Raw genomic sequence first — 25730 nt, 5'->3', positions numbered from 1 at the left:
ATATGTTATAGAGTATGATAGTTAAATCCTTTAGCATACGGGCTCCACCATCGGATAATTTTTTGGGGTGGTATTGAAATTTTAGAATTTTTTAGACATACAAATTTACTTATTTGCCTTACACTTCCATTATTCTCTACCCTTACTCTTCCATATTTTATAGTTCTCTTTTTCTGGCAAACACCCCATCTTTCTTTGGCAAACAGTTAAGGAAATAATACACACTGACCAAAAATTAAGAGTCAAAACAAGATAATCGTGACATAAAAAACTTTGTCCATGGTATTCGCCGCAACGCGGGTACCATGCTTGTATATTTAAACCATTTAAGAATTAAGGTTAATAATCAAATATGTCCAGCCTTAAATAGAGAACACGATAAGAAAATTAAATAACTTATTTTGATACATTAAAATTCCATTAAACTAACATAGATTATTAATGTTATCATAACTAAAGTGTTTTAACAACACATTAATGTGTGAAAATCGAATAAATCACGTTTTTTGTTTTGTATTGGTTAAACACTTAGATAATGATAATTAACTATACGCTAGGTTAGTTTGTGAAATTTCAATTCATCAAAATTAAAGTTTTTCAACAATGTTTTCCATGAAAACAGAAAACACTGTTTTCCACTTTGCTATAAAAAATTAGAAAACATTCTTTTAATGTTTTTCCACTTTCCTATTCTATTTTCTAAATTTTTGAAAACCTCAAATTGTTTTCCATTTTTTAGTTTTGAACACGTTTTTAAAATTTTCATTTGTTTTTTAAAGCTGAAAAACTTCTTTCATTTTCTAAAAAACTTAAGAATAAAAAACTTAAAAACATTTTCCATAACTATATTTTTAGGTTTGTTTTACATGTCTAAACATATAACTAGATTTTAGACTCATGTTCAACACTGGACACGGAGTTTACGATATTATCAATATTAATTTTTCATATATTTAAGTCATAAAAACAAATAATTTTGAAGATATACGGTTCCAAGTGTTATACTTTGCACGTTATAATACAATAACCACAGGTCACTATCATTATATACAAAGACATATTGATGGAGTTTTTTGCCGCAGTTATTTCACAAGACACATTCTATAATAATTTTTTTATTATACTAGCACGTTACCTGCGCAATGCGGCGGTGATCGTGACAGCGACAGTGTGGTGGTGGATGCGACGTCGAGTGGTATAAATAATTGATCTAAAGGGTTAATGAAAATATATTGAAAAAAAATAATGGATTGGTAGTGTATATTAATGATTAATGTTAGGGGATAGTGTATATGAAAATATTTTAAGGGGTGCTAAGTGAAAATATTACGTTTTTGTTATGGTAGATTTGTTGTTTTATTTTACGGTGGAAACATCATTCATGATTTGAAAACCAATTGTGATGATTATCGTTCTTTACTTCATATCATAACTGTAAGGTAAATATAAAAAGTACTACTGTATTATGGAAAACATAATATTTTTGCAAGCAAAAATGGTTTTTATGGACGGTTCTTTTAGAGTATATTCAAATTCTTTTTCCATAATAATATGAGATTAACATGTATACTTTTAATAGCATGTTTTTACCATGAATTTCAGGAGAAGAGATTTTATATTTAAACATGTGATTTTATATTTATCATGCTTCTAGCAGCATTTTAGTTTTCACCTAATAATAATAATGTCATTTTTCGTATAACTGCACAGTATATTAAGTCATTTTTCTAAGATAAGTAGATTGTAAATGGATGATCGGTTTTAAAATCAATACAAAATAGCATTAAAAGGCTTTCGTCTAAGTTGTAAGTTCAAATATACGGATCAGTCTCTAAAATATGGAAGTCACTCGTTGACAGTCCGGAGTTCATTGTTGGTTAAGTCTCTAACACTCAGCCACATCGTCTCCTCATAACCTACAAAGATCATATGTGGATAGTCATAAAGAAAAATATGTTATAATTCATGATGATAAAGATGAACCAGTTGCACGCATTTCAGGTTTATGACATGTCCTCATTATACATCAATGCATTTTGGAAACGTAATTCGTTCATCTAGAGCTCGTACATGGAAACTATACTTCTTCTATATCAGTCTGATTATAGAGTTTATTTCAACAACAATTGAGGGATGAACAGATCATTTTTGGATAAGCAAGCAAGGTAAGACATGTTGATTTTTTAACACTCGAGGGAGGGGAGCTTATTGATGTCAACTCTAACACAGGAATTATTATTAATCTATATATATGGATTGCATTTTAGCCTTCTATCTATTTAAACTAATTAATTTTCTGAACAGTGAAAGAGAAAAGCAATAGACATGATAAATTGCATTTCAATCTTATAGACATGGAGAAAGACCCATCAATGGATACTATAACCAGCAAAAGCAATGTTTTTCGGTAAAAGACAGTCACCCCTGTTAACTTTTTATATCCTTCACAAAATAAAGACAGGCAACTTGGCTGAAATACCAAGCTGACTTTACAAATTGTCCATGCTAATCAAGCAACATCACATGGGGGCAGCAAACCACCCCCAATTACCACTAGCCATTAAATGAAAAACATAAAAACTAGATAAAACAAAACTAGCTACGAAATAATGAAAAAGGCAAGTCCCAAGTTGTTAAGAATCGCTCCACCCGTTTCGTCCTCTTGAATCTACATGTAAGCAGTTTAAGTTTCATCGTATTGATAATAATCTCAATAAGCTGATCTCGAGTTCTTCTTTCCTTACGAAACAATCTTGCATTCCGCTCACTCCAAATGTAATAGGTAGTAGCCGCAAGAACCAATTTAGCTATAACACTTTGCACACTAGATTTTCTTGCTATTGGAAGTATTCCTGCCACAACCGAGTCCCAATCGTGCCCAACATGAGCAAGTTCAGCTTTCACCTTAACACAATTCGAAATCTGAAGCGAAAATGGACATTCAAAGAAGAGATGAGTATGTGAATCTGCTTGAGTTTCACATAGCGAGCATGTAGGAGAAATCGAACTATTAAAATCTCATTGACTCATCAAATCTTAGGTCTTCAACTTTCGTCTAAAAATCAACCACAAAATAAAAGCATGTTTAGGGATATTCTGACTAAACCAAACGATTGAAGACCAAGCTACCAGGTTGTCCTTTGGGCGCACAACTTCCCATACTTCAAGCACAGAAAAGTCTTTCAAGTTGTTATTATCTTTCCATAGCAATATATCCCTTTCCACACTTAAAAGAGGAACCTGAATATTCATCAACCGAGTATTCCATTCAAAAGGCCATTTCCAGCTTCCGTTATCAATAAGATCAGCCACAGAAGCATTCAGATGAAATCCAGCATTCATAATCTCTCTTGGAGTTAAACGATCAGCTAAAGGACTAACCGAAGTCCAAGAATCATACCAAGCAGAAACGCTAATACCATTACCAATGCGAAACCAAAAATAATTACAAACCTGGTTCCTAAGATGAAGGATTTTGCGCCAGCTCCAAGTAACTGAGCCACGAAGCGGTATATCCCAAAATGATCTTCCTCTTAACTTGTAAGTATGGATCCATCGTACCCACAGTGCGTCTTTGCGAGCCACAATGTTCCATATATGAGCCGAGATGAGGGCATTATTAAAACAATCAATACGACGCACACCAAGACCCCCTTCCTCTTTTGGAAGACAAACTATCTCCCACGCCACTTTAGATTGCCCACGTTTCAAGCTCCCACCACTCCAAAGAAAGCCTCGCATTAGTTGCTCAATTTCATGAGTAATTCTAGTAGGAAGAATGAATGCCGACGACCAATACACATGCATCGAGGCAATTACTGAATTAATCAGTTGCAACCGCCCCGCAAATGACAAAAACTTATTTTTCCAATCATTTAAACGTTTTTGCACTTTCTCAATCAATGCGTTACAATCCCGGTACTTTAATCTGGAAGACACCAAAGGTACACCCAAATATTTCACCGGTAAAGTATCTTCCTCAAAAGGAAGTACATTCAGAATATCCACCTTCAAGTAATTAACAACATTACAAAAATAGGCTGTGCTCTTTGGTAGACTAGGAGTTAACCCCGAAACTTGCTTAAATTCATCAAGAGCTCTAGAGATAATTCGTGCTGAATTTACATCCCCATACATAAATAAGAATAAATCATCGGCAAAACAGAGATTGATAATCTCATGATCTTCACAATATCGATGATATTTAAAGTTACCTGCTATGCGCACCTGCCTCTTAATAATTAAAGTTAAAACTTCCATTACCAAAGTAAACAGATACGGGGATAGAGGATCACCCTGTCTGAGTCCTCTTCTTCCTTTAAAATAGCCGTGCAAAGAACCATTAATAGACAGAGAAAAGGTAGAGGTTGTCACACATTCCATAATCCAAGAAACCATACGCGGATGAAATCCAAAGCCAAGAAGAATTCTTCGAAGAAAACCCCAATCAACCGTGTCATACGCCTTCTGAATCACAAAGACCAATTTTCCTTCTCCAAAAAACTAGGAATCAAAGATGACTTTTAATAAGGTTATACGAATGACCAAGGTTGGAGACTTGCAACTCGGACTCCCCTCAGCTGGGGTCTGAGGTAAGAGTACTTGGTGACTCGGGGAGTACTCAGTGATTCAACTTTAACAACCATGTGAATAACAAGTACAACCGGTCCAATATACGCATTACAGGCTCAATACAACCGTCAACACTCTTGGTAATTCTGACTATCATTGCCGACATCAGTGCCATCTATAAGTTGAACACTAGGATATGGATTAGGTAAATCTCTTGGCGAATATGCAGCACTGTCTACTCATGTGAGGCAATTAAATTAATTAAAAGATTACATGTGTCTTATAAAAAGTGAAAAGATAACACCCTACAATCAATGCTAACACAACACCCAGTTATAAGCAGTCGACTCAGTGAACCCTGAAGACCCAAACCCAACACCCTGCAATCAATGTTAACACAACAAGAGCCAATGCCAAACATCCACTCTCGAAGATGCAACTACTTGCATTCATCCCACATAAAGTATGTTTAAGACCTCCCCTGCACCTCTAAATACAAATTGAATCGCCTATGATTAGAGTAGAGACCCAAGTAACACTTACATTCGTGTTGACAAGACCTCCCCTGCACCTCTAATGAGACCACCAAAATGCACAAAGTGAGACCAAAGTATCAGCTGGTTTAATCTAGGGGATAACACATCCTATGCTTAGTCTTTGTTCTCAGAGCCACCAAATATTATTTTATATAGGCTTCCCATGAGTATCAACTGATTTGCTATTAAACAGTTAAACCCCTATAACTGAATAACCACCACATACTATTAAAGTAAAAACTCCTATTAACCTCTGCAACAATGTGTATATATTCAGCACACAACTTGCCATTTATAATGAAGAATTCAATTCACAGCACCTAACAGAATAGCTAAATCCCCTATAGCTAGTGGAACCAGCAAACTGTCTTACATGTAAACCCATACCCAATTTGATAAATGAGGTCAAACAATGAAATAAACATCTCCAGTCCTCCCATTTACTCCCTTATTTTAAAAGGTCTAGTAATAACTATTAAGCCTAATATCACATACTAAAACATGGTTAACAATTGATCCATATAAGAGTAACCAATAGCATAATAAGACTCGAGTAAACAACTCCAAGAGTAACCAGGATGTAGATGAGTCAAAAATGCTTAAAAGATTTCATCATATTTAAAATCTTTTAAGTATATACAACTAAATGATTTCATCTTTTAAGTATATACAACTAAAATGAACCAACTTGACATAGATTATTCTGTTCAATTTCAGAATGCAATCCTATTATGTATCATTTAACTTATGGAAACTATTTCAGTCTAAAGTAACAACATCTATCACCTATCATCATATATAAAAATGTCTTCATCAAACTGTACTAAGCTAATACTCCAAATGGTAAAAAGAAATAACTGATAACCATCAATTAATAAGTTGTAAAAGATATACACCAATACTCAAAAAAAATATGAGAGTCTTTTTGATTGTGCAAAAGTAGATGCATGAAAAATTCAACCTTACATATTTTCTATGTTTCTGAAAAGGACAAGAGATGAAAATGATTATTTCCACCTCAATCACAAGCTTTGGCCCCTCCCTCGCGAGAATCCAGATCCCCGCATGAATTTGGTCTTCATCGCTTCGTCATTCATGAGCGTCAGAATAGATATGACAATCTGATTGATCAAGCAAAAGTAGCGTTTCCATATAAGAGCTCACAAAAAATGAACCATAATCTCCATAAATCCCAAGCTTACTGATGTGTTCTGAGCAAGGTTCATAAACTTCAATTGTGCCAACTATTTCGCCCGCATAGTGTGCTTTCATTATAGCTTCCCCGCTCTTTCTAAAACCTAGAACCATGTGCCATGATGGCATTGGTACTTCAATAGTGTATAGCCTTGAGAACGATTTCGTTACAATATCTTCCATCACCCAAACAGTACAAAGATCTTCCACGCTGTCGCTTATGTATTCAACCACAACCATTGACTCCTGTATCTTAGACAACTTCATGTGAAAGGGGTGCGATAAACTATCTGGAAGGTCTATTAATTCAAACTCATGGGTAGTCATATCAAATGATACAATCAAATTAATGTTCTCAGGTATTGCATCTTTGGCAACAATCCTCCATTCATACGCATCCCAATAAATGAACCTATCTATAACTACCTGAGAGCGTCGATTAGAGGATTGCAGATAAACTGTTTTACGAGGCAGATTGCTCAACCCAAGGCTCTTCCAAGTCCCTGAGCTCAATGTAAAAACTTTAACTTCCCAAGGTAGGTCAATCGAAGGGTCCCCATGTGAAATCTTGACAATAGTAGGGTCAAAAGTGACGGGACACACCCCAAAACCTACAGCTTTTGAATTAGACGAATAAGGCAAAACAACTCGAACCGATTTTCTGATTAGAGGATTCCAAATAATAGCCATCTTAGTTGTGACCCTGCCACGACAATAAATACCATGCAAGCACAACAAGCCAAGAGAGCAATCAATCACTCTAGACAATGTCAGTATCTTATACTGTCGACTAGCGGGAAGTTCTCGTTCCTTTTTAGCGAGACGTGGAGCCTTGGGAGTAAAATCTTGCTGGTAGAAATTGTCATCATCGATAACCGTAACATACCTACCAGCGTCTTCACCTAAAGGGTCTGTAAACCAAGCAAGTAGACGGTGTGGTTGAGGTTGATGAATGTTGCGGCGGTGATGAGCGACGATAAACTCGGAACTGCCAATGTAAGAATTCCAGGGTTTAGAAACAAGTCTGAATCTAACAGCTGACTTGGCGGGAAGCCTCTGAATGATTTCAAACTGGATTTCAATTGGAATGTATTCTGACATATTTGATTATTTTTCACGAACAAATGCTTGCTTGCTACACTTAATTGAACCTAAAAATTGATAAAATGTATAATAGGTTATTATTAATTAATTACTACTTGAATTTGAAAATATTTGGGGGAAATGAAAAGCAGAAATGGTGGTATAATTAAAAATAGGAAAAAAACAAGCAAACCTTGAAATTCCGAAATGAACGACTGGATGAATGGAGCACCCGTATTTGGATCCGAATTTATCACTTCCAACTCAATTAGACCAACACTAATAAGAATAAGAATATAGAAGAAGAAAATGATGATAGAGAGGATCAGAGCAGAGCAATATATGTGTGTTTATCACACGGTTACAAAAGGAAAGAATCAATCTCCATAACTAGTACTCGTATTGCAGAATTTTAGGGATTTAGGGGTATAATGTTAATTACGCACATATTATCTTTTTATATAACGAGTTAGTTTTCAAACAAATTATTTTGAAATGACTAGCACGTTACCCGCGCAATGCGGCGGTTTTCGTGTCGACGACTGTGTGGTGATTGGGGACGGCTGTTAGTGGTAGTTGCGGCGTCGAATGATGTTAGATAATTGATGTATGTAAAGGATTAATGTGGATATTTTAAAAGAAAAAGGGTTGATAATGTTATATATCCATTAAGAGTATTTTAGTCATTTTCCTCCATGTAACTTTCAACATGGAGGTTATTTTCTTTATTATATAACTAGCACGGTACCCGCGCTATGCGGCGGTGGTCGTGGCGGCGACGGTGTGATGGTTGGACGACTGTTGGTGGTGGAACGGCGGTGAGTTGCGTATATAATTGATGTAAAAGGTTAATTGACATATTTTAAATGATAAAGGACTGGCAGTGTAATTTAATTATTAAGGTTAAGAGAATAGTGTATATGAAAGTATTTTAAGGGGTGTTAAGTGAAAATATTACATTTTTTCAACATTACCAAAAATGAAAAAGGCTATTATTTTTATAATATAGTATAGATAAGTATGATGTTTTTATGGTTTTGAAATTAAGAATTACTCACTATTCAGTACTGCTAGATATGATGTTTCATGGTTTTTCTAAATGGGAAGTGATATTCGTACCATTATTTTTGATTAATGTACCATATAAGTTTTACAGCTGACTGTACAAACCAATATTGCACATGTATGGTACATTAATTAAAACAAATGGTACCAATATCATTTCCCTTTCTAAATTAAAAGAATTACTATTTGTAGTACATATTGAGTATATATTGAGGGATTTGGGAACGGGAGAATGATAAGTGCCGAAGGAATCATTACATTCAAACCCACTAATTGCACATGTATGGTACATTAATTAAAACAAATGGTACCAATATCATTTCCCTTTCTAAATTAAAAGAATTACTATTTGTAGTACATATTGAGTATATATTGAGGGATTTGGGAACGGGAGAATGATAAGTGCCGAAGGAATCATTACATTCAAACCCACTAATCACATCTCTTCAACAAATTTTACCCTTTCAACTCTTCCAACCAACCCTCCCATCCTATTTCTTAAGCATTCATTACTTTTTTAACCTTTCAAAGGTTTTTTTTTTCATTTAATTTAATCAAACATTTATAAATATTTATTTAAAATTAAATTAAAAACTATATAAACATAAAATAAAAAAACATAATAATAATTATATATAGATAATATATATAATATAAGGGTGCATTTTAAATAATAAATTATAATAAATGCTAAAGGAAGGAAACCCTCCATTGGGTAATCTTCTTCTTGCTCCCTCCAACCATCGGCAGGAATTATTTTTTCTTTATTATTTTAGTTCAACTTCTTAAATCTACTTGTAAATTATCATTGTTTTGTTGCAACGGTCACTAACTGTCAGGAAAAAAAAACCCAACATTCGCATGGCTTCAAGCCCTCCCAATTCAACCCGCAAGTCAGCTTGCGACGTCGACGGCGGTGTTTTTGGGCGGGCTGGCTCAACCCTTTGTGAACCTGTTGTGACTCCGCCAAGCCTAAGAGTTTAGTTATATTAAATATAATATGTATTAATTAAGTGAAGTGATCAAGTAGGAACCAAAATAATGGTAAGAACTGTGAGAATCACTAAAAAACCATTTTTAAGGGCTTAGCCTTTAGAGTTAAGGGCTACGTTTGTACCGTATTCAACCGCCACCATCTTTTGGATTGCCGCTCATCAAATCCATACCATTCTCATACGCATCCGGTGACAACTCTTTTAAAACGAATAAGGGCGATGCTTTTACCGTATCCATACGTTTTCAACATGTAACCCATATGATTTTTTATAAGTTGTTGGGTGAGTTGCTTAACATATGAAAATGCCGACTAGCTGAACCATGTCTATTGGATTGACCAGTTATATTTTTTCAACCTATGTGGCTGTCTAATCATGAAATGTGAGTAGCTAGGTATAAAGCCATCAATTATTGTTAAGAAAAAACGATGGGTTGCATGACATATGAAAATGTTGAATAGCTCGAACCATGATTATTAAGTTGACCCCATTAATCCTTGATTCCTTTCAATCTATTTGACTAACTAATCATTTGAGTAGTATCAGCATTGGTGAGCAAACATCCTGAAAAATAGGGAGCAATAATCAATATTGATGGTGATTGCTAAATACTTTCTAGTAGAGTTTGACTTAGGGGAAACAATGACCTATCCTTGTGTCACTAGATTTTCATTACCCTAAATTAGAAATATTTTTAAAGGCATTCTTTATCCCAGATTAGAAATTTAATTGTTCTCTGGCCTGAATGATACACTCCCTGTTTGTAGAAAAACATTCAGCATTACATCTGCAGACTTCATGGCCGAATCATCAAAACAGTCTAACACAAGGAAAGGCATTTCAACTTGCTTTCATTCTTGAATATCCCTCACTTCCTCTATCAATACCAGCCTCATAAGTGAGCAATACAACCTATTCAGAGAATACCTACCATGTAAACTAATCAAGGTCCATGTGATGCCTCTTCGATCAAGGTAACAAGACTTGCGAGTTGCTACTAGTCACTTCTAGATACTAAATACGTCTACTTGACTCTAAACTCATCAAGATATACGTGCGATATGTTAACAAAATATGATATCAATCTCAATTTAACACAAGCACCAACCTAAATGTCATCCATATGAAGACTTGAAGTAATCTACACCAATTTGAAAAGAAAATAAAAAGGCTAAGACATGATGTTTTATATATTTAAATTTCAATACATTAACACCAAGGCACAAAATATTCCGGTCAAGCACTTCCATGCATGTAACCCAACCATACAAAACCTCATCAAATCAGATAGCTACTAATATATACAAAGGCCAAGAAACTAACATTAACTATTTGTTTAGGCAGACCAAGAGATCAATCTACGAACTCGTTATTTCCTTTGACGATATATCTGCTTATAATTAACACAACCATTCATTTTGAAACTGTGGCTGCAAAAAAAAAATACGAAACACTCAAATCTGTCATTTTAGATGTCACACTAAATCTGAAGTATATTGAGTTATTATAGAATTCAAGCGTTTGCAAAGCAATACGATTTAAGCATTTGTAATTAAATGATTACATGTGTTTTCATTATAAACCGTATGCATAGTATTTGACTCACTATACCTCAGCCCAAACCCAACATCGTGCAATCACTGCAAAGATTGAACAAGAGCCCAAAGGCCAAAAATCCACTCCGGCAACGAGTCGAAGATGCAACTACTTGCATTCATCCCCACATAAAAGATAACTAGACTCGTACCTAAAAATTATTTTCTCATCCTACTTCCACAATACAAATTGAATCAGCTATGATTAGTATAGAGACCAAAGTAAAACTTGCATTAGTGTTAACTTAAGAACTCCCCTGCACCTATAACAAGACCACCAAAATGCACAAAATAAGACCAAAGTGATCAAGTGTGATGTTACCATAATAGGCCACTAACTACTGTAACAAAATATCCACCAGACTACACAACCCAGTGTCCAACCAATAACCAACACTAGTTAGGGTTAGTCTTTGTTCTCAGAGTCATCAGATATTCTTTTATATTGGATATCCTTTCAGCATCAACTGATGTGCAATTAAACAGCTGAATTACTATAACAGAATAACCACCATATAACATTCAAGTAAAAACACCTATCAACCTCTGCAACAATGTACGTATATTCAGCTCACAGCTCTGCCGTTTATAATAAGAAATTCAATTTACAGTGCCTAACAGTCTAACATGGTTGCAAAATCCCATATGGCTAGTGAAACCAGTAAACCCATGGGTTTCCAATTCCATATCCAATTTGGAAAGAGTCTAGTAAAAACACTTAGGTCCAATATCACATATTTCATCTACAATCTCTATCACCTATAGTCTCACTTACCCATAGTCTCATTTCCATTTAGGAGTAACCAATAGCAAAATGAAACTCGGGTAAACATCTCCAAGATCTCAAGACCCGGGTTGAAACCTCAGTGGATAAACAATTTGGGACAGTGAGGGAAAATAAAGGAAATGGCCACATAAATACCTGATAGGCTACATACATCAAGCCAACGGCTCGACTTTCCCCAGGTAGGCTGAACAATGTCCCTCTCCGTTCACTTGTTCAGGAATAGTATAATGAAGAGATAAAGTGATAAGGATGTAGGTGAAGTCAAGAATGCTATAAAGATAGGACAAAAAATACAACTAAAATAGTAAAATGAACCAACTTAAACTTAATTTGAGTCTGAGACACTTGAACCGTATAAATGAGCTGCACCAAACCATGCAATGAGTAGAAATCAAGAGCTTCAGAACGTAGTTTTGTTATGCATATAAGCAAGCCTTGTCATTGAATATTACGTTCAAGTTCAGAATCCACTCCTATTTATGTATAATTTCACTTACGGAAACTATTTCAATTTAACTACAAGATAAATCTTATCTTTAGTAGCAAATTAGTGTTTGTAGGCATCATTGCATCAAGTTGAAACTGAGCTTTGAGCAATCAAAATTCTACTAACCTTTGATAAAATGTAAGCTAATACGCCATATGATAAAAAGAAATAACTAACCATTCATTTTGTAAACCAACCGTACATAAACTCATCTCATCAAGTTCAAACACTTTTATTGCATGTAAACCAACCATACAAAACCTCATTAATTCAGACAGCTACGAATATATACAAAGATACTAAAATTAACTGTTTCCTTAGTCGGGCAGAATATGAGATTAACCTAATCAAACTCGTTATTTACTCAGCGATATAGTGACGATATTCTGCATATAATTATAAAAGCATTCACTTTGAAATTGTGGTTTGTAAAAGAAAACAACGAAACACCCACTCCGTCATTTTGGATATCACACGGAATCTGAAGCATATGAAATTATTATAGAATTCAAGCATTTGCAAATTGATAAGTTTAAGCAATTCTTAAATGATGCAAATAATGACATCACCTAAACAGAACCAAAGTAGCTTATTCTAACTTAATAATAAGCCAGGTCCCTCCCTTATGAAGCAGTAAGTCAGTTCATAGATACACCCATAAGATTAAGGTAAATAAGATTTCATTCCAACGCTTCATTTGCTCGTAAACGAACCACAAATAACCTGATCAAACCAGTAAACTATGCACAAATAAACTAATATTAACTGTTCCCACTTCCCACACACAAAACAAAAAACACTTGAGCTGTAATTTTGGATGTCACGTCATCATGAAGCATATGAAACTATTTTGGATCATGCAACACTAAGACATTTAGTGTTAATAATTCAAAAACAAAAACATTTAAAAAAGTCTGGAATTTCAAGTGAATAATGAAATTACTTTTACATGACAAAAGTAATTTAGTTTACCTTAACTAATGACAAGCGGTTCCTCCCTGTTTTAGTACATCACTTAGTAAATCCACCCACATCTTTTAATGCGATCATCTACTTTAGATCAGTGACTGATCGAATAAATAAAACCATTTAACTGATCAAGCAAAAGTGTTGTTTCCATATAAGAACACATGAAGAAGCGGCACTCCACTCCTAAAAGCGCAATATTATCAATGGTTTCTGAGTTGGGATCGTAAATTTGAACTTCGGCATGCCCTTCAAAGCCTTTTAGTGTCTCCAATATTAGTTCACCCGTCTTCCTAAATCCTAGTATTTTGTTTATCGTGAGATCCGGTAGCAAGTTGATGTTGTATAGCTTTGTAAACAATTTATTAAGACCCTGCTCCTTCATCATCCATAAAGAACGAACTAATAGGTCTTCCTCAAACTCTCTATGGTATTCAAGCAAAACAAGAGACTCCCGTAGCTTAGATATAGTCTGAATTCGACAAAGCGGGCGAGTTAAACTATCTGAAAGATTTATTATCTCTTTAAATTCTTTGGTAGTCAAGTCAAACGACAAGATCATCTTCTGTGAATTTGGTTGAAAATTGAAACCATCTTCAGCAACAAGCTTATCCAAAGCAAGCCAATAAATAAACCTTCCGACAACAACTTGAGACCCAAAAAGTCTAAATGATCCGCTGTTGAGATTGGTAGATAGAATGCTCCAAGTCCCAGTGTTCAAAGTAAAAACTTCAACTTTACAAGGGCTGCCAATGCGAAAAATTTCAATTTTGAGGATAGTAGGATCCAAAGTGTGAGGACAAACCCCAAAACCAATAACATGATTAATCGGCAAACCACCCATACACGGTACTTCAATACCAATGGATTTACTGATCGACAAATTCCAAAGAACAACCATCTCTGTTCTATAATAACGAATTTTTAAGCACAACAAACCATGAGAGCTACCGACTACAATTGAGGTGGGTTCTATATTCTTAATGAGGTCAGTAACAGTGGGAGCAAAATCTTGTTTGATTAAACTATGATCATCATCATTTTCATAATAAGAGTATTTGCTTGTCAACCACCAACAATTTTTTTTGCAGTTAATATCTATGTACAGAAACTAATTAAATCTCAAATAACAGCCACTAAACTCCATTAGTAGAATTACCCTTGCATTTTTCACGGTTATTTCAATCTATATAATATTCAACATAAACTTTCACAGCAATCCACATAACTACCGCCCAAAAATTAAAACCTGTATATCTTATTCTATACAGATACACACTTTTTAGAGTGACCTATATAGAAGCTATAAGCCTATAACAAAATCTGAATTTTACTCTATTCAGATTCACACCCATCCAATAATACTTATGAAATATAAAATAAAAAAATCCCGTGCAGATAGTGAAGCCAGATATGAAAGTGATATCTCTACCTCAACTACAAGCTTCATCCCTCCCTCGTGATGTACGTAAGATATCATATGGTAATTCCCCTTACTGAAGAAATCAATTACTCAATGGTCATCGATTTTGTAGTAGGAGCCCACATCTATCCTTTCTTCATTATACTGGTAAAGAGCCCATTTACAACTTACAAATCTAGCCCGTTTTTCAGATTCTTTGTCTAAAACTCTAAATCGATTTATATATTAAGAATACCAGATGCGTACCCGCGCAATACGGCGTCGGTGACGGTAACAGGTGGTGCTAGTGGCGGTGGTGGTAACGATGTGGTTATTAATTTAAAAGTAATTAACGTAAATGGTAGTATTTTATGGTTAATAGATGTATGTTTTGTAAATAACTTTATTAAGAATATTATATCGATATTAGGTGGAAATATTTAAATTAATTAATAAAGGAGATAGATAGTTTGGATAAATATGGGTGTAAAATATTTTAAAGATATACTGGGTAGATTTAGTGTGTAAGTTAGGAATGCGTTGAAAATTAAAGGTATTTTGGTTATTTTAAATGTAGAGAGTTGAAAAAAGGGAGGGTAATTTGTTTATCAATAAAGTATAGAAGTATAGAAGAACCCGTCTATCATATTAAAAACTTGTCTAAAATTTAAATAAAAATTTGAAAAAGGTTGAATGCTCATAAACACGGACGAAAATAAGGTAGCCCGAGCTATGGGTCCGTTAGATCTATATAATTAGAATTTTTTGAAATATGATCTATTTATTATTGGTGTTATGGGTCAAATAAATATGAGATATCGGTCATGTAACTAACTTTAAACTTTCGAAAGACGTTTCTCTCCGTAAATCTTATAGAGATGTGTCTATACTACTAAATAATTAAAATATAAACCACTAAAAATGTCAAAAATTCCTAAAACTCGTTAACAATAGCCAAAAATTTTTTAAAGAAATATTAAAAATCTTAACAAATTAGTCAATATCATTGTTATAGTTCTATTATGTCGATAAAAGGCTAGTGGAAAAAAATATGCTACGGGTTACTATCGATTAATAATAAAAAAATAAGTTTATACGAACAACTAGGCGTTCATGCCCATGCGATGTATGACAAAATTATTTTTTGTTATTTTTTTTTTTTTTGCTGGAAGAAGCTATTTTATCAAATGTTAGTATGCGTGGATGGAAACATAACTAAATTTAGTTAAATGATACTCGTCCTAGTGATGTTTATATTGATAATTATGTCAAGTTTTTTTTACTTTGATCAGATTCACTAAATAGTCAAAGCAAATATTTGTCGTTGATAGACGATATCGGTTGTAATGATTATCTGATTAATGACGAAGAAGAAACAGGGAAGCATATGATGCAGTGTTTTTTCATTTTATTATAAGAATTATAAATGAATGTTCTTTCGTATATATACTAAAATGTTATATGCTTTTACAAGTTATCCATGCATATAAGGTACAAATATGTATTGCATAGATAAAACAAAAACAATAAATAGCTTTAACGGCTGTTAAGTGTAGTCGCAAAATCTGTTTCAATATAGGTCCTTTTTCTCTAACGGTTATCGACGATCGTTACATTACCTGACACAACTTTAAGTGTAGCTATTAGTATAAATTGTATGGATTCAGGTACAACTTTGTATTGCGTAGATAAAACAAAAATAATAACTAATTTTAAAGGCCATTAAGTGTAGTCCCAAAATTCTGCTGTAAAACAAGTCCCTTTCTTTAACAATCGTTGATGTTTATTACATTATTTGACATAACTTTAATTGTAGTTAATAGTATAGCTTGAGGTACAACTATGTATCAAGTAGATAAAAGAAAAAAGAATAAAAAAGCTTTGACGGCCGTTAAGTCTAGTCACATAATCTGCTGCAAATCAGGTCCTTTTCTCTAGTAGTCGTCAACGACCATTACATTACTTTTAGTTTAACAAAGTCTATTAACGATATGTTACTCCTGCATTAAAGTGCGGGTAAGTTGTTATTACTATAATGAAATGCAAAACTTATTTAGCTAGTTATTATTCCTACTATGAATCCGTGATGAAAGACAAAAGATAGTATTATCGTTGTTTATTGTCTTAGCATGTAAAAAAGTCAGCTGAGAGATACAACTACAAAAGCAAGCGTTGTGGTTTATAAACGAAAATTTATATTTTTAACCAATAAGTGTAGCGAGTTACCTACGGGTGGAAGGAGCCATGTTATGCCCAATTACTATCATGCCACCGTGAATAGTAGAAAACGACCATTTAAGGGATCGATATGACAATGGTTTATTCCAAAACACTACGGTGAAGCTGTACAAAAATAGGAATAGTAGAAAACACTACGATGGGGTTTGAAAAGAAATGTGCCTGTGATGGAAACTCTAGATGATATAGATGATCTAATTGCACTTCAGGTTTATGAAAGGTCCTCATTATATCAACGCCTTCAGGTTCATATGCGAAACTCTATTCTATATCAGTTTGTTTATAGAGTTTATTTCAACAACATTATTTTTTTAACAGCATTTCAACAACTGAGGATGAACAGGGAGTTCTGGATAAGCAAGCAAGGTAAGACATTGTGATTTTTTAAATTTCAAAGGGAGGGGGTAAGCTTATTGATGTCAATTCTAACAGACATTAGTTAATCTATACATATGGATGGCAATTCTACCTTCTATCTATTTAAACTAATTAATCTTCGTAACAGTGAAAGAGAAAAGTAATGTTTCCACGCGTTTGAAACCACAAATACGAATCTTCCTTTTTCAAAAATCTAAAAATCAGGTTATATGTATGACGAAGGTTGGAGACTCACAACTCGGACCCCCTTTAGGTGTGGTCCAAGGTCAGAGTACTCAGTGACTCAAGTTTTCCAACCATGTAAATAACAATTACAACCGGTCCATCTATAAGTTGGATATAACTGTCCAATATACGCAATCACGCAGCTGTCAACAGTCTTACAAAGTCCGACTATCATCGCCGTCATTGGTGCCATGTATAAGTTGGATATGAGATTAGGTAGTCTCTAGGCTAATATGTAGCACTCGCGTACTCATAACTCATGAGAAGCAATTAAATTGATTAAAGGATTATACATGTATTGTCATAAACCATATTCATGGTACTTAACTAGTTGACTCAGTATACCCCGAAGGCCCAAACCCAACAACCTGCAATCAACTTTAACACAAAACAAGAGCCAATGCATTCATCCCCACATAAAAGTTAACCAGACCAATACGTAAAGTATGTTTTATGATCTCACTTCTTCAATACAAATTGAATCGCCAATATTAGAGTAGAGACCAAAATGACACTTGCATTCGTGTTGACGTAAGACCTCCCCTGCACCTCTAATGAGACAAGCAAAATTCACAAAATGAGACCAAAGTATCTGCTGGTTTGATTTAGGGATTACACATGATACTACCCTCTAATGCTACTCAAACAGTAGCCCATATGTTAACATAATATCTCACTAATTACAAATCAGCTTCTTTATCAGTATAGCTCCAAGGGAAGTAGAAGCAGGTGGCTAATGTGATTTTTTGTTGTATGTTTATAAAGGCATGAGGCAAGTTGTAACGTGTAAAATGTAATCTACCTTCCCGGTAGATGTAGTGGATGAATAAAAATGGTTTTGTTGGCCGTTCAAAAAAAAAAAAAAAATCAGTATAGCTCCAACCAGTAACCAAATATCACCAAATATTCTTTTATATTGAATATCCCATGAGTATCAACTGATTGCTATTAAACAGCTGATGCCGTATAACAGAATAAAGACCAAGACAAGGCAGTAGGCTAAGACATGATGCTTTTATATATTTAAATTTCACTATGTCACGTCATTAAGGCACACAATATACAGGTCAAACACTTCCATTGCATGTAACCCAACCATACAGAACCTCATCAAATCAGACAGCTACGAACATATACAAAGAAGATAACATTAACTGTTTCCTTAGACAGAATGTATGAAATCATCCTACCAAAACTCATCATTTCCTCAACTGTACAAGTGTACAGTGACGATATTTCTGCATATAATTATCACAACCATTCATTTTGAAACCATGGCTGTGAAAAAAAAATAACAAAACACTTCAATCTGTGATTTTAGATGGCACACCAAATCTGAAGTATATGAAATTGTTATCGAATTCAAGCATTTGCAAAACGATAAGTTTTAAACATTAGTAATTAAAGGATTACATATGTGTTCATTATAAAATATAAACCATATGCATAGTATTTGACTCACTATACCTCAGGGCAAACCCAACACCATGCAAATCAGTGCTAAGATAGAACAAGAGCCCAAAGGCCAAAAATCAACTCTGGCAACAGGTCAAAGATGCAACTACTTGCACTCATCCCCACATAAAAGCTAACCAGACACATACCTAAAATGTGTTTTCTCATCCTACTTCCACAATACAAAATATTTAGGCATTTAGCTATGATTAGAATAAAGACCAAAGTAAAACTTGCTTTCATGCTAACTTAAGACCTCCCATGCACCTCTAATAAGACCACCAAAATGCACAAAATAAGACCAAAGTGATCAAGTGTGATGTTACCATAATAGTTCACTGACTACTGTTAAAACATATCCACCAGTGTCCAACCAATAACCAACACTAGTTAGGGTTAGTCTTTGTTGTCAAAGTCATACGATATTCTTTTATACTGGATAACCACCATATAACATTCAAGTAAAAACACCTATCAACCTCTGCAACAATGTATGTATATTCAGCTCACAGCCCTGCCGTTTATAATAAGAAACTCAATTTACAGCGCCTAATAGTCTAACACAGTTGCAAAATCCCATATGTCTAGTGAAACCAGTAAATCCATGGGTTTCCAAATCAAATCCTTATCCAATTTGGAAAATCTAGTAAAAACAATTAGGTACAACATCACATATTTCATCTACAATCACTATCACCTATAGTCTTACTTACAAATACGTGCCTCACTGGGTAAACATGCTTAACAATATTTTCCATAATGGCATAATGACATCACCTAAACAGAACGAAAGTAACTTATCTAACTTAATAACAAGCCAGGTCCCTCCCTCCCTTATGAAGCAGTAAATCAGTTCATAAATGCACCCATAAGATTAAGGTAAGCAAGTTCAAGTTTCATTCCAACGCTTCATTTGCTTGTAAACGAACCACACAAAACCTGATCAAATCAGTAAAATATATCAAAGAAACTACAAATAACTGTTCCCATTTCCCACACACTTGTCATTTTGGATGTCACGTCATCATGAAGCATATGAAATTATTTTTGAGCATGCAACACTAAGACATATAGACATACGTATAGTGTTAATAATTCAAGCATTTGCAAATCGAAAACATTTAAGAAAGTCTGAAATTTCAAGCAAATAATGACATTACTTTTACATGACAAAAGTAATTTATTTTACCTTAACTAATGACAAGCGGTTCCTCCCTGCTTTAGTACATCACTTGGTAAAACCACCCACATCTTTGTACGCGATCATCTACTTAAGATCAGTGACTGATCGAATAAATAAAACCATTTAACTGGTCAAGCAAAAGTACTGTTTCCATATAAGAACACATAAAGAAGTACTCCTTTCCAAAAAGCGCAAGATTATCAATGGCTTCAGAGTTGGGATCGTAAATTTCAACTGCGGCAGATCTAACGCCCTGTTGAGTTTCCAATATAAGTTCACCCGTCTTCCTAAATCCTAGTATTCGGTTTATCGTGGCATCTGGTAGGTTAATGGTGTAGAGCTTTGTAAACGATCTACTATCACCTTGCAAAAATGACCATCTAGATATTTATAATAATAACCGGTAAAGCACAACAAACCGACTACACTTGAAGACCCGAGTGTCTTAATGAGGTCAGGAACAGTGGGAACAAAATCTTGTCTGGTAAAACTATGATCATTTTCGTTATCTACAAATATTAAATATTTTTCCTTACCATCAGTTTTATCTTTGTACCTTAAAATCAAACAATTCGGGTGAGTTTCGCGGACACCGTAAGCCGCAATAAATCCAGGGCTGTCGATCAAAGACTTCCATGGTTTTGAGACCCATCGGAACCGAATCAATGGCTTCACAGGAAGCCTTTTCCATATCTCCTCCTGAACTTCCAGTGGGATATATTCTGACATTTTGATTGTGATTTTGCGTAACGTACTATTTTATTTTATTTTATTCTGTGAATGAATGAATGAATGAATGAGTGTTATACGTTTTAGGGTTTTACAGTGAAAGGGAGTTGGTTTCAATTGTCAATTGTTGTTGTTATCGATATTATAATAGAAGCCCACGTAGATTTTTGTCGTGCTTTTCTATTTTTTTTAATACTAAAAGGTAAAAGCTCTTGACTAAAATTTAAATAAATATTTGTAGAAAACGTTGAGTGCTCATAGATAGGGATGTGCATGGTTTGGTCCAAACTGGCTAAACCATTTAAACTGGGGTATTTGGACGGATTGGTTGGTTTTAAATCAAAATTTTAAACCGTCGGTTTGTTTTTTCCGTAAACCATTTGTATGGTTTGGCTTTGGCTTTAGATATTATACAATCCGGTAAAACTAAACCGGACCATTTACTTTTAATAAATGTAAGTTTATATCTATATTTATAGTTAATAATGTAAATTGTATATACTTATTATTTGTCAAAGTTGTAGACATGATATATATCGAATCCTAAATTGTTATGTTTGTTTGTCTTATAAGACTTTTGAATATTTTGTTATGTCATGATATCGAATCTTAGATGCTACGTATTATTTTATGCTTTTGTACATTTAATTTCAAAAAATAAAAGACCGCTTAACAATTATTTTATGCTTAACCGTCCAAACCAAACCGAATTAATTGTTTTGGTTGGTTTAGTTCAGCATAACAATTTGGACGGATTGGTTTGAAAAACCATGAAGCCGTATGTATTGGTTTGGTTGAGATTTTTGGCTAAAACCGTCCAAACTGGACCATGCACATCCCTACTCATAGATGTCTCTTTTGATAATAATAACTAGATTAATACTAGGTAAATAACCTTATACTTACATCACAGAATGCGAAAAGTATAAGTCTTATAACATATAAACATGAAGTTTATTGCGAAAAGTATATACTTTTAACACTTATATATTTTTTAGTATGATATATTGAGGCTATCAATACTCGATCCAACCCAAACCAACGGAAAAAAATGGGTAGACTTACATATTTTCAACCCTTTAACCCACTAAGTTGATTTTTTCGGGCTGGGTTGACATTTTGGATTAACCGGTCGACTCGTCAACCCAGAAAATTTTTAAATTTACAGAAATTTTTTAATAGGTATACTCACCAACCCATATGATCCACAAACCAATAACTTGTTTGACTTGAAATCAATCCGTCAACCTACAAACCCACCAACTCATTTGACTTGTTTGAACTAATGTTAATTTACCAACCCATTTAACCCGCCGGTCGATTATCCTAGATTGATGAGTTGGGTTTGGGTTAACGGATTGGCAACTTTGGGTTGAGAATTCTATCCCAATTTTGATATCAAGTCGGGTTGGAGTTGGATATTTTCAAATCATCAATCCGACCCGTTGACATGGAATCCTTGACATCCTATATATATATATATATATATACACTATATTATAAAAGAAATAGTTTTATATTTTTGGAAATGTTGAAACTTGTGTATTATTTACACATAACACCCCTTAAAACAATTATATATACACTACCCTTTAACATTAATGAGATGGGCGCGCGCAGAATGCGGTGGCGGTGGCGGCAAGAAGTGGTGGTGGTGGTAACGATGTGGTTATTAATCTAAAAGTAATCGATGTAAATGATAGTGTAGTTATTTTATGCTTAACATATATATCTTTTGTAAATAATTTTATTAAGAGTATCATAAAGATATTAGGCAGAAAGATTTAAATTAATGAATATAGTAGATAGATAGTTTGGATAAATATGGTTGGAAAGAACTTTAGGGATATATTGGGTAGATTTAGTTGGTGAGTTAGAAATATGTTAAAAATTAAGGGTATTTTGGGTATTTTAAAGGTATAAAGTTAAAAAGAGGGGATGGTAGTTTGTTTTATAATAGTGTATAAATAATTAAATTACACTATCAATCATTTATCTTTCAAAATATCTCTATTAATCTTTTACATCAATTACTTTTACATCAATAATTATCACCACAAGACACCACATTTGCCACAAACAATCGACCCACCATCACACCTTCGTCGCAAGGACCACCGCCGCTTTGCGTGAGTACTGTGCTAGCGCATGTGCGCGGGCGCGCACACACACACACACACATATATATGTGTGTGTGTGTGTGTGGGAAATGAGTAATCCTCCTAATTAAATAGTCTAATAATCCTCTTAACTATGAGATGGTGATAAATATAAAAATTAGGGGACAAGATTGGAAAAGAGAATTAGTGTATACCACATGTCACATTCTTATAGTTTTATGAGTGTTTTTAGGCTAATATTTAGGAGAATTTATCACTTTCTTATATGGCTATATATATGCGTGTATATATTATACCTATAAAAAACTTTATCACTTTCTTTAAGCTTGATAAAACTATTATTGAAATAAAAAATCTCTTTATAATTACAAAAGGTATATTTATAATTATATTATAAAAAGAATAATTTTTTTATTTTTGGATATAATGAAATTTGTGTAATATTTAGACATAATAAACCTTAAAAATAATACCCTTTAACATTAATAACTGAATTACACTAATGATTAAATATATAGCAATTATATCTATACAATCTAATAAAAATAATAACCGTGTTGAAAGTTACATAAAAATTATTTAAAATACAATTAATGATTAAATATATTATCTGTTCTTTATCTTATAAAAATATCTTGATTAACCATTACATCAATTATTTTTACATCAACTATCTACATCATTTCAATACCGCCTTCACCACCAACAGTCGTGCCCATCACCAAACTGTCACCGCCACAATTAACGCCACATTACACGAATCCGTGCTAGTGTCAATTATATTTTTACCATGCTTATTATCTTTGACATTTGTAAGCAAAACATTTTAAAAACACAATTATTAAACAGTCATGTATTAACAATTAAGTATATTCAAATTAGCATTATCATATTTACAAACGAACATTACAACATCTATATTTTACTTTATATTTATGTTGAAGACTTTCAAATTTATAACTTAAATAACGTCATTTTTATATTTACTATGATAAATGATTTTACTATAGATCTCACACAAATATTTACATATAATAATAAACACATTAATAATAATAATCAAAATACCAAAAAAAAAGTCAAAAAAAGCAATCAAGTTTATTAAAATTATCTTTATCATTTTTACAAACCAATACTAAAGCATCCATATTTTACTTTATAGAGTATGTTGAAGACTTTTAAATATAAAACATAAATAACGTTATGTTTATATTGACTATTGATAAATACACAAATATTAACAAATTCATTTAAAAGAACTACGAAAAGTAAAAATGTAAGAAATTCATTTAAAAGCCATAGTTATTACTCGTTTTGCTCAGCAAGATCATAAAGAGCACCAAAGTGAAATCATTAAGTGGGAATCAACTCAAATTTAGAAAACTATTTTTGATTTGACTTTAAAAGGTTTACTTTTAGTTTAAATGGTTAAGATTGAAAGTTAATCTTATTTTCAATGATTGGGATTAGAAGTTAATTTTGATATTTTATATCAGTTTTATCGGCAATATATGTATATATATATAATATATAATAAAATAATTTTATATCAATAACACCCGTGCGATGCAAAACAATTCTTTTTTTTTTTTTGAAAGAAACTATTTTTATCTGGGGATTGGTACATTCAAATGTAAATTTTTTTATATGAATTATCATTGTATGTATCGAAATGCAATTTTATGCATTTTGTGTAAGGGTGTTCATCAAACTGTCAAAACCGGGGTACTTGGATTGGTTTGGTTGGATTGAGTTGTTAAAGCCTGGTCTGACGTTTTAATTTTTGAAAAATCGGATTCCTTGGTCCGGTTACGGTTTGAGCAAAACGTAAACCGTCAAAAACCGGACCGGATCAAAAGATATATATGTATATATATAATATATTTACTTCACATATTTATCAACTTTTACCGAAGATATTCTACTTACATATTTTAGTATTATGCGCAATATATTATCAGGTATTTTAGTTCAGGTATACTCCATTATAAAAAAAAAGTATATTATGCGCAGTATACTTTTTCTTTCATTCTTTTCTATTTTTAGTTTATCCTTTTATTTTTTTCATCTTCATTACTCCACTATTTTCCACTCAAAGATCAAAATTATAAGACTCGAGTCCTTCATCACCTTTAATATTTCATATTTTGTGAGTATAAAACACAATATAATTGTAACTTTATTAGTGTTTTTATTAATAATATTAAGATCATAGTGTTCGTAATATTTATTTGAGTAATAAAAGAAAGAAAAAAATATATATACGGGATATATATGCATAAAATTATTTGGGGATAAAAATGAAAAAAAAAAATCACGAAACCGTTGAACCGGTTAAACCGGACCGACTTACATGGTTTGGTTTGGTCCGGTTTGATAACACACCTGGTCCGGTTTGGTTTGAAATAAGTTGAAACCGCGAATCCTGGTTTGGTTTGAGATTTAGTCAAAATCGGACCAAACCGGACCACGAACACCCCTAATTCTGTATGATGATTTTTCAAATGCACTGTATGTATGCAGACATATGTGACAACTATATAAGTTATCACTTGTAAATTTTTTATTTGTCAGATACATACAATGCACATGATTTGAATGTTCAAACATACAATGCACAAAGAATAAAGTTCGATACATACTATATATGACAATTTATGTAAAGTTATATATATTTTGAGATATTAATCCTTTTATCTAATGTTAGTATGCGTGAGTGA

The 25730-nt window shown here is 33.3% G+C and overlaps 2 protein-coding genes across 2 annotated transcripts; both read right to left on the bottom strand.

Moving 5' to 3' along the window:
- Positions 1-6197: 6197 nt before the first annotated feature.
- Positions 6198-7403, bottom strand: LOC122604126 (putative F-box protein At3g52320). The gene has a single exon (XM_043777026.1). The coding sequence runs from the start codon at positions 7401-7403 to the stop codon at positions 6198-6200; it is 1206 nt and encodes a 401-aa protein (XP_043632961.1).
- A 5971-nt stretch (positions 7404-13374) lies between these two features.
- LOC122604125 (putative F-box protein At3g16210) lies at positions 13375-20929 on the bottom strand. Its single transcript, XM_043777025.1, has 2 exons — positions 20478-20929; positions 13375-14188 (listed from the first exon to the last, which is right to left on the bottom strand). The coding sequence occupies exons 1-2, from the start codon at positions 20888-20890 to the stop codon at positions 13375-13377; spliced, it is 1227 nt and encodes a 408-aa protein (XP_043632960.1). The 5' UTR covers positions 20891-20929.
- Positions 20930-25730: the final 4801 nt, after the last annotated feature.

The sequence above is a fragment of the Erigeron canadensis genome, chromosome 6 (assembly GCF_010389155.1).
Source record: "Erigeron canadensis isolate Cc75 chromosome 6, C_canadensis_v1, whole genome shotgun sequence".
Taxonomy (NCBI): domain Eukaryota; kingdom Viridiplantae; phylum Streptophyta; class Magnoliopsida; order Asterales; family Asteraceae; genus Erigeron; species Erigeron canadensis.
The sequence above is the reverse complement of the archived record's forward strand: the minus strand, read 5'-3'. Positions and strand labels throughout refer to the sequence as shown.